The sequence below is a fragment of the Thamnophis sirtalis genome, unplaced genomic scaffold (assembly GCF_051295495.1).
Source record: "Thamnophis sirtalis isolate CommonGarterSnake01/CBP01778 unplaced genomic scaffold, rThaSir2_p1.2 scaffold_7, whole genome shotgun sequence".
Classification (NCBI taxonomy): Eukaryota; Metazoa; Chordata; class Lepidosauria; order Squamata; family Natricidae; genus Thamnophis; species Thamnophis sirtalis.
Window position 1 is genome coordinate 91,924,532 of NW_028261387.1, and position 10,969 is coordinate 91,935,500.

At 47.5% G+C, this 10,969-nt stretch overlaps 1 protein-coding gene across 1 annotated transcript; it reads left to right on the forward strand.

Annotated features, from left to right (window-relative positions):
• The first annotated feature begins 6,495 nt into the window (after positions 1-6,495).
• On the forward strand, positions 6,496-10,070 carry NPBWR2 (neuropeptides B and W receptor 2). Its single transcript, XM_087720841.1, has 2 exons — positions 6,496-6,677; positions 8,393-10,070. The coding sequence occupies exon 2, from the start codon at positions 8,850-8,852 to the stop codon at positions 9,855-9,857; it is 1,008 nt and encodes a 335-aa protein (XP_087576967.1). The 5' UTR covers positions 6,496-6,677; positions 8,393-8,849; the 3' UTR covers positions 9,858-10,070.
• The last annotated feature ends 899 nt before the right edge of the window (positions 10,071-10,969 follow it).

Below are 10,969 nucleotides of genomic sequence, written 5' to 3' on the forward strand. Positions count from 1 at the left end.
TCCCACCTTAGGCAAGAAACCTGGGTGGGTGTGTTTGGGTCAATCACTAGGAAAATGGGAGTTCTAGTATCACCTTAGGCATGAAAGAGGAGAGGGTGACTGTGGGTCAATCACTAGGAAAATGGGAGTTCTAGTCCCGCTTAGGCATGAAAGCTGTCTGGGTGACTGTGAGCCAATCACTAGAAGAATGTGAGTTCTAGTCCCACCTTAGGCATGAAACCTGGGTCTGTGGGTATGGGTCAATCACTAGGAAAATGGGAGTTCTAGTCTCACCTTAGGCATGAAAGGTGAGAGGGTGACTGTGAGCCAATCACTAGGAAAATGGGAGTTCTAGTCCCGCTTAGGCATGAAAGCTGTCTGCGTGACTGTGAGCCAATCACTAGAAGAATGTGAGTTCTAGTCCCACCTTAGGCAAGAAACCTGGGTGGGTGTGTTTGGGTCAATCACTAGGAAAATGGGAGTTCTAGTATCACCTTAGGCATGAAAGAGGAGAGGGTGACTGTGGGTCAATCACTAGGAAAATGGGAGTTCTAGTCCCGCTTAGGCATGAAACCTGGGTGGGTAGGTATGGATTAATCACTAGGAAAATGGGAGTTCTAGTCCCACCTTAGGCATGAAAGGGGAGAGGGTGACTGTGGGTCAATCACTAGGAAAATGGGAGTTCTAGTCCTGCTTAGGCATGAAAGCTGTCTGGGTGACTGTGAGCCAATCACTAGAAGAATGTGAGTTCTAGTCCCACCTTAGGCATGAAACCTGGGTGGGTGGGTATGGGTCAATCACTAGGAAAATGGGAGTTCTAGTCTCACCTTAGGCATGAAAGGTGAGAGGGTGACTGTGAGCCAATCACTAGGAGAATGTGAGTTCTAGTCCCACCTTAGGCATGAAACCTGAGTGGGTGGCTGTGGGACAATCACTAGGAGAACGTGAGTTCTAGTCCCGCTTAGGCATGAAAGCTGTCTGAGTGACTGTGAGCCAATCACTAGGAGAATGTGAGTTCTAGTCCCACCTTAGGCATGAAACCTGGGTGGGTGGCTGTGGGCCAAGCACTAGGAGACTGGGAGTTCTAGTCCTGCCTTAGGCGTGAAAGCCAATTGGATAACCTTGGACCTGTCCTTGTCTCTCAACTCAACTGTAGGGAAAATAGGATGAGGAAAGAGTTTTCAAGGCGTTTGCTGCCTCGAGTGGTCTATAAAAGCAATGAAATTGGGATATAAATGAAATCTTTAAAAAATTGAGAACGCAGACGATTGAGATGTTGGATGCTGAAGGTTCCACATCCAGAAGTACATTGCTTATACCTCCAAAGTTCCTGGCCCTGAGATCATGAGGACTACCGTGTTTCCCTGAAAATAAGACAGGGTCTTATTTTCCTTTGACTCCCGAAATAAGCACTTGGCCTTATTTTCGGGGAGGTCTTATTATTTTTGAGCTGCAGGAGGGGCGAGCGTGGGTCACCTCCTGGCTGCTGCGGTGTTGCAATATTTTCAGGGATGGCTTATTTTCCAGGGAGGTCTTATTTTAGGGGAAACGGGGCTGGCTTTGCCTCATACTGTAGTCAAATAAGAAATATGTGTAGCTGATTGGATTATCCCCTTTGCCAGATATCCTTAGATAACAAATGCTACTGTCAGCCTCTCTGCCTTCTCCTTCTAACGTTAATATATTGCTTTGTTTTGCAAAATGATTGTAAACAGAAGGCAAGGAAATGGGTTTTTAAGTATTTTGACATTGACTAGAACTTACAGTCTCCTGATGATTGGCCCAAAGTCACCCAGCCAGCTTTCGTGTCTAAAGCAGGACTAGAATTTACCGGTTCCACCACAAAACCGCGGAGGACAAAATCGCGCTCGACGAAAGCGCGTACGTGACGTCATCACAGCGCGACAAAAACATCGCGCTGTGATCGATAAATGTAAAAATAAAGCGAAAACCTTACCCTAACCCCCCCCAAACCTAACCCTAAACCTAACCCTAAACCTAACCCTTAACCTAACCCTAAATCTAACCCTAAACCTAACCCTTAACCTAACGCTAAACCTAACGCTAACCCTTAACCTAACGCTAAACGTAACCCTAACGCTCTAAACCTAACCCTAACCCTAACCCTTAACCTAACCCTAACCCTAACCCTAAACCTAACCCTTACCTTTATGTGAATCGTCTTGCTTTAATTTTATTTTTAGTTCAATTTTTAATTTTTTTCATCGCGCTGTGATGATGTCAAATGCGTGCTTTCGTCGAGCGCGCTTTTGTGGACCGCGGTTTTGATGGGTCACGGAATTTACCATCTCCTGGTGATTGGGCAAAAAGCACCTAGCCACTTCTCATGTTTAATGTGGTGCTAGGATTCACCACCTCCTGGTGACTGGCTCAAAATCGCTCAGTAGCTTTTCATGTTTAAGGCCATGCTAGAATTCACCATCTCCTGGTGACTGGCTCAAAGTCAGCTGCTTTTCACGCCTAAGGCAGGGCTAGAATTCACGATCTCCTGGTGATTAGCCAAAAAGCACACAGTCAGTTTTCATGCCTAAGGTGGGACTATAACTCACCATTTTTTTGATGATTGGCCCAAAATCACCCAAGTGGCCTTCATGCCTAAGGCAGGGCTAGAATTCACCATCTCCTGGTGATTGGCCCAAAATCACTCAACCACTTTTCATGTTTAAGGCAGTGCTAGAATTCACCATTTCCTGGTGATTGGCCAAAAGGCACCCAGCCAATTTTCATGCCTAAGGCAGCACTAGAACTCACCCAAAGTCACCCAGTTGCCTTTCATGCCTAAGGCAGGACTCAAACTCACTATCTCATTATTTCTAATCTGGTGCTTTTGCCAGTAGACTATGCTGGCTTCAGAGGTGGGTTCCTACCAGTTCGCACCTATTCGATAGAACTGGTTCGTCAAATCTACCGAACCGGTTAGAAGAGGTTCCACCAGTGGACCCGGAAAGCAGGCCACACCTACAGAAGAGGTTCCGAATTTTTTTGAAACCCACCACTGGTCCTTGGATAGGATTATTCTACACTATCATGCTCCTATTTATAAAACTCAGGGCCTCTGTGAAAGGTAAGGATGACGACTGCGTTTGTGGTGCAATCAGAACATTGCGTGTGTTGAAGTTGTTTTAACGCAAACCAAAGATGCCTTTTAAAAAACAAGTTTACATCATATTCTTATGCATGCCAATGCTATGTGTGAGGCAATTTAAGGTGGTTCTGACAATAGCAATAGCAATAGCAGTTAGACTTATATACCGCTTCATAGGGCTTTCAGCCCTCTCTAAGCAGTTTACAGAGTCAGCATATTTCCCCCAACAACAATCCGGGTCCTCATTTTACCCACCTCGGAAGGATGGAAGGCTGAGTCAACCCTGAGCCGGTGAGATTTGAACAGCCGAACTGCAGAACTGCAGTCAGCTGAAGTAGCCTGCAGTGCTGCATTTAACCACTGCGCCACCCCGATGTGTCGTCGGCATCTTCATATCTGGTCACATGGGCGGCAAGCCACTCCCATCCGGTCACATGGGCGGCAAGCCACTCCCACAAAGGAGGCCACACCCACAGAGTAGGTTCGAACAATTTTCGAAACCCACCCCTGGCTGGCTCCAATAGTAGAGGAAGACACCCAACTATATACATTTTCAAAGATGTTTGTTTCCTATAATTAAATGTGAACCATCTGTCATGGAAACTGCACCATTCTTGTTTTCCTATCACCACAACTGAACCAAAGCGTACTTTACACAACAGAGACCACGGAAAAAGATTTCAAAAAAACAGCTCTAATGAGTACATTGTGGAAAAGGCCTCGCAAAGCGATACAGTAATTATTGGTGTGTTAGGCAGAACAACAAACCAATTAAACAAAGTGACAGGAACCAAATATTTTGGCTACGCAGAGTGCAGATTTGCAAACAAAAAAGAAATGCATTCACTTGCATAATTTCTATGTTTTCTGTCTTGAACTTGAATTTCCAAGCTACGCCCATTAAGAAAAAAATGAATTCTTCATTCTTTGCATTGGTTGCAAAAAGAGCCGAGGTGGCGCAGTGGTTAGGGTGCAGTACTGAAGGCCACTACAGCTGACTGTTATCTGCAGTTCAGCGGTTCGAATCTCACCGGCTCAGGGTTGACTCAGCCTTCCATCCTTCCGAGGTGGGTGAAATGAGGACCCAGACTGTGGGGGGCGATATGCTGACTCTGTAAACCGCTTAGAGAGGGCTGAAAGCCCTATGAAGCGGTATATAAGTCTAACTGCTATTGCTATTGGTTTATTTTTGTACTGAGGATGAACATGAGCACACAAGGACCAAACACTTTTTTTAAAAAAAGTTTTTATTAGGTAAACATTAAAAATGTTGGACAGGACATGTGTGACATTTCTGGCATAGTCATTTCCATGGAGTTTTTTGATCTTACAACAATAACAGTTTGTATCCATTGCATAGGTGTGTGTAATCAATCAATTTTCCCACAGTAGAAAATGTGGCAGGCCTGAAAGCCCAATGCAAAAAGACAGGAGGCCTTTAAGAAGAAGGCATTTGTCTGAAAGGGTACAGGGTCTTCTGCTGGAGCAGCGGGTTGGGCTAGATGACCTCTAAGATCCCGTCTAAGTCTGTTGTGCTTTGTTCTATGGGTAATACTACATTCCCTTAGCCATCCATTGTAGAATTTAACCTTCAGAGCCCTGATCGTTCTTGTTGCTTTTCTCTGCACTCTTTCTATCGTCTCTGTGTCGTTTTTGTATTGTGGCCCGCAGAAGTGGGCAAAAATATTCCTCCGGGGTGGCCTCCCCAGAGCAGTAGCCAGTGGTACAGGCATTCCTCGACTTACGACCCTAATGGCGCCCAAAGCTTCTGTTGTTCAGGGAGACGTCTGTGAAGTGAGCTTTGTCTCATTTTTGTGACCTTCCTTGCCACTGTTGTTAAGCGAATCGCCGCAGTTGATGTTAAGAAGCCGGCTGTTAAGTACATCTGGCTTCCCCCATTGAGTTTGCCTGAAGGTCTGAAAAGAGGATTATGTGACCTTGGGACACAGCAACGGCCATAAGTGTGAACCAGTTGCCAAGCATTTGTATTTTGATCCCATGGGACGCTGCGAAGGTTGTAACTGTGAAACACGGTCATAAAGCACTTTTTTCAGTGCCGTTGTAACTGTTGAAAGTCTAGGAATACCAATAGGTTTATCCTGTAAGTCCAAGTTCCCTTTGCTTCAATAAAGTCATAAAGCAAGGAGGGAAATATCTCTTGGCTTGATGGCTTTCCCTGTTCCCTAAGTGCCTCTAAGGGGATAGACAGACAGACAGGCAGGCAGGCAGGCAGACAGACAAGAGAGAGAATAGAAGATAGATAGATAGATAGATAGATAGATAGATAGATAGGTAGGTAGGTAGGTAGGTAGGTAGGTAGGTAGGTAGGTAGGTAGGTAGGTAGGGTGGGTAGATAAGAGAGAAAAGTAGGTAGATAGAAGATGGGAGAGACAATAGAAGATAGATAGACAGACAGATGCCAGATATAATAGATAGATAAGAGAGATAATAGAAGATGGATGGATGGATGGATAGATAGATAGATAGATAGATAGATATGATAGATAGGAGAGAGAAAATAGATAGACAGATGACAGATAGATGATAGATAGATAAGAGAGACAATAGAAGAGACAGATACAGTAGATAGATAGATAGATAGATAGATAGATAGATAGATAGATAGATAGATAGATAGATAGATAGACAGACAGACAGACAGACAGACAGATACATAGGAGAGAAGATAGACAGATGACGATAGATAAGAGAGACAATAAAAGATAGAGATAGATAGATAGATAGATAGATAGATAGATAGATAGATAGATAGATAGATAGGGATGGATGGATGGATGGATGGATGGATGGATGGATGGATGGATGGATGGATGGATGGATGGATGGATGGACGGACGGACAGACAGACAGACAGATAGATACATAGGAGAGAAGATAGACAGATGACAGTTATTTGATAGATAAGAGAGACAATAGAAGATAGATAGATAGATAGATAGATAGATAGATAGATAGATAGATAGATAGATAGATGATAGATAGATAGATAGATAGATAGATAGATAGATAGATAAGAGAGACAATAGAAGAGATAGATATATAGAGATAGATAGATGGATGGATGGATGGATGGAGGGAGGGAGGGAGGGAGGGAGGGAGTAGAAGAGAGAGAGAGAGAACATTATTTTCCAGGAAGACCCGAGTTCTTTCGGATGGTCCCCTCTCGGGGGGGGGGGGGGCAGAGGCAGCGTCAGCCGAGCGGCGCCTGCCTCCCTGCCCTCCGCAGACCGAGGGGGGCTGAGCCACGCAGACTATCAGGCGGGAGGCCGAAGCGAAAGCGAGCCGGCTTGACGGGAGAAGAAGTCAGAGACCCCGCGCGGGAGGAGACGCGCACTTCAGCCGGCAGAGAGACCCGCTTCGGGCTGAGCAGCAGCTCCGGGCGGCGGGACGAAGGCGCAGCTGCCCCGCGTCTCCCTTCAGCCGCGGCTTTTGTAGGGGAAGAAGACGGGGTTCTCTTTGACTGGGGTGCAAGGATCTGTGGGGGGGGGGAGGTTGGTCTGTCCTCCCCTTCGTCGCCCCGTTGAGGAATTTTGCTCGGCTGGGAAGAAGCGCCAAGAAAACTCCGCAATAGGTAAGGCAGGAAGGTTTGGGGATCTGTGCGTGAATTTTAAAAGTATCACCCTCTCTCCCTCTTCTTCTCCTTCCTTCCCTCCCTCCCCCCTCTCTCTTTCTTTCTCCCTCTCCCTCTCCTCAAACCATTTGTCTGAAGTGGTATAGGGTTTCCTGCCTAAGCAGGGGGTTGGACTAGAAGACCTCCAAGGTCCCTTCCAACTCTGTTATTCTGTTCTCTCTCTCTCTCTCCCTCCTTCTTTCTCTTTTCCTTTCTCTCTCCTCCTCCCTCTCTTTCTCCCTCCCTCTCTCTCCCTCCCCCCTTGTTCTCTCTTTCTTTCTCTCTCCCTCTCTTTCCTCCCCTCTCTCTTTTGCTCTATCCCCTCTCTCCCTCTTTTTTTCTCTCCCCCTCTCTTTCTCCCTGTCCCTCTCTCCCCGCTTGTTCCCTCTTTCTTTCTTTCTCCCCCTCTCCCTCTCTTTCTCTCCCTCTTTCTTTCTCCCTCCCCCTCTCTCCTTCCCACCTTGTTCCGTCTTTCTTTCTCTCTCCCTTTCTTTCTCCCTCTCTCTTTCTCTCCATCCTCTCTCTCCCTCTTTCTCTCTCTCTCCCGCCTCTCTTTCTCCCTGTCCCTCTCTCTCCCCCTTGCTCTCTCTTTCTTTCTCTCTCCCTCTCTTTCCTCCCCTCTCTCTTTTGCTTTATCCCCTCTCTCCCTCTTTTTTTCTCTCCCCCTCTCTTTCTCCCTGTCCCTCTCTCCCTGCTTGTTCCCTCTTTCTTTCTTTCTCTCCCTCTCTTTCTCTCCCTCTTTCTTTCTCCCTCCCCCTCTCTCCTTCCCACCTTGTTCCGTCTTTCTTTCTCTCTCCCTTTCTTTCTCCCTCTCTCTTTCTCTCCATCCTCTCTCTCCCTCTTTCTTTCTCTCTCCCGCCTCTCTTTCTCCCTGTCCCTCTCTCCCCGCTTGTTTCCTCTTTCTTTCTTTCTCCCCCTCTCCCTCTCTTTCTCTCCCTCTTTCTTTCTCCCTCCCCCTCTCTCCTTCCCGCCTTGTTCCGTCTTTCTTTCTCTCTCCCTTTCTTTCTCCCTCTCTCTTTCTCTCCATCCTCTCTCTCCCTCTTTCTTTCTCTCTCCCACCTCTCTTTCTCCCTGTCCCTCTCTCCCCCCTTGTTCCCTCTTTCTTTCTTTCTCCCACTCTCCGTCTCTTTCTCTCCCTCTTTCTTTCTCCCTCCCCCTCTCTCCTTCCCACCTTGTTCCATCTTTCTTTCTCTCTCCCTTTCTTTCTCCCTCTCTCTTTCTCTCCATCCTCTCTCTCCCTCTTTCTTTCTCTTTCTCCCTGTCCCTCTCTCCCCCCCTTGTTCCCTCTTTCTTTCTTTCTTTCTTTCTTTCTTTCTTTCTTTCTCCCACTCTCCCTCTCTTTCTCACCCTCTTTCTTTCTCTCTCCCCCTTCATCTCTTTCTCCCTCTCTCCTTCTCCCCCCCTCTCTCTTTTCCACTTTGGCACTCTGTTCATCTTAAACCTTTGCTTCCCGATGCTACTGAGATGGGGTTGATTGCAAAAGATTTAGGGATATATATTTTTTGTCCCAGATGATCAAATAGAGCACATGACATGTGGGGGTAGGTGGGTTTTGGGGTGGTTGGGTGGGTATTGTACCCTGCAGGGAGGTTAAACGGTGTGTCTGATTTTCATTGTCTCTTTCCCTCCCTCCCTCCTTCCCTCCCTCCCTCCCTCCCTCTCTTTTTTCCCTGCAGGGTTTTAAGGAAACGGCTGCATTCGCTCTGGAGAGTCCTTCCTTCTGTTCTCTTCTGGAGTACAAAGCTGCTTCGGTCTTTGTTATGGGACCCAATTGAGGTGAGGGGTAGGGAGATGCCTCCTTGCGTCTTTCTGAATGCGTAAAGGGGGCTATGAGGGCGTTGAGGCGGCTGGCACCATCCAAACAGTTAACCAACTTCCTTTGCAAGCCGCAATTGTTTTTAAAGCCGCCAATTAGATCCTTTCCCAGCAACTCTTGCCTTTGTAACCTTGGCAATTGTTTTTGCCTCCTCCTCCTCCTTTGCTCCAGTCGCCTGCCCTGTGGTTGTTTTGCTTCACTGGAACTGACCCGCAAAGTTTAAGAAGGACTTTTTACAGCCCTTTCCGGAAAATGACTGAGTCTTTCCTCGCGGGTCACATTCTCTGAAGGACAAGCTCTCCGCTGAAGGTCCAGACATGGCAAACGCTTTGGAGGAGAGAGAGCTGGGCACCAACGCCACCAGCCTTGGACCGGACAATGCCTGCTGCCGTGAGAACGCTACGGCGCTCAACCTCACCTCCCAGGAGTTCCAGTCCCCAGATTTCTACGTGGTCCTCCCGATTATCTACTCAGTTATCTGTGCGGTGGGTCTGACGGGGAATACGGCGGTCATCTACGTGATCCTGAAGGCCCCCAAAATGAAGACGGTCACCAACATGTTCATCCTGAACTTAGCCATCGCCGACGACCTCTTCACCTTGGTCTTGCCCATCAACATCGCCGAACATCTGCTGCACTACTGGCCCTTCGGCGAGGCCCTCTGCAAGGTCATCCTCTCCATCGACCACTACAACATCTTCTCCAGCATTTATTTCCTGACCGTCATGAGCATCGACCGGTACTTGGTGGTGCTGTCCACCGTCCGGTCGAAGAGGATGCCGTACCGTACCTACCGGGCGGCCCGTCTCATCAGCATCTGCGTCTGGGTGCTGGTCACCCTGATCGTCTTTCCGTTCTTCATCTTTGCCAACGTCTACAAGGATGACTTGAACATCACCAGTTGCGGGCTCAACTTCCCCAAGCCGGAAAGGTCCTGGTTTAAAGCCAGCCGGATCTACACGCTCTTGTTGGGCTTCGCCATTCCGGTGTCCACCATCTGTGTCCTTTACGCCATGATGTTGTACAATCTGCGGAACATGAGCTTGAACTCCAACGCCAAAGCTTTGGACAAAGCGAAAAAGAAAGTCACCATTATGGTCTTCGTCGTGTTGGCGGTGTGCCTCTTCTGCTGGACGCCTTTCCACCTGGCCACCATCGTGGCTTTGACCACCGACTTGCCCCAGACCCCTGCAGTCATCGGCATCTCCTATTTCATCACCAGCCTGAGCTATGCCAATTCGTGCTTGAATCCTTTCCTGTATGCCTTCCTGGACGATAGCTTTCAGAAAAGTTTTCGCAAGATGTTAGAGTGCAGAGCGGCATGACGCAAAACCTCCGATTCCTGACCAATGTTGGGCTTAGTCCAGTGGTGGGATTCAGCCGGTTCGCACCTATTCGAGAGAACCGGTTGGTAACTTTCTAAGTAGTTCAGAGAACTGGTTGTTGGAAGAAATCTCCTTTTGTTTTTTTCCACTTTGCAGGGCTAATCCTGTAAGGAAGGCAGGAAGGAAACATTCTGGTGTTGTTTCTAGCCTAATCTTTATTGCCCTGCTTACAGAAACTGCCTCTCCGGTTAACCCCTAGTACATTGTAACAGCTAAGACAAAGCGTCCACCAACCTGAGTGACCTTGAGTTGGCCATGCCCACCCAGTCACATGACCACCGAGCCCCACCTACCCAGATGGTCATTACGGCAGAGAACTGGTTGTTAAATTATTTGAATCCCACCACTGGTTTAGTCACAACATTGGGCTTAATGGTCCATAAAACCTATATATATATATATCTGTACAGCTGCAGCCACATTGCATTGAAACGTTGAAAAGAGGACTCTGAATGTACATCATTCTCTACGCAGGTAGTCCTCGACTTACGACCACGGAGGAGCCTCCCCCCCAAAAAAAAATTCTATCGCTAAGCGAGACACTTTGGTGAAGCGAGCTTTTCCCCATTTTGCAACCTTTCCTGCCACCGTCATTAAGGGAATCTCTGGAGTTGTTAAGTGAGTCGCGCGGTTGTTAAGCGAATCTGGCTTCCCCCGGTGACTTCGGTCGCCAAAGGGGATCACGTAACCCCCTGGATCACGGCAACCGTCATAAAACACGAGCCTGTTGCCAAACCTGTGAATTTGGACCACATGGGGAGACTGCAACCGTCGTAAGTGTGGAACACGGTCAAAAAGTCACTTTTCTCAGTGCCGTCGTAAGTTTGGACGGTCACTAAACAAAGGGCTGTAAGTCAAGGACTACCTGTACATTTCAGTGGATTTGCCTTGTTTTAAATTATCTTTGGGTAATTTTGCTTCGCTCCAGTGCCTAATAATATATGTAAATCAGGAAGGGTTGAAAGAGAAGATTTAACAGCTGTGATGTTATTAATCTTGGTTTTCCTCTGCCCCCTGGTGGATAAGAACAAAATTCCTCCATGAATAAATAG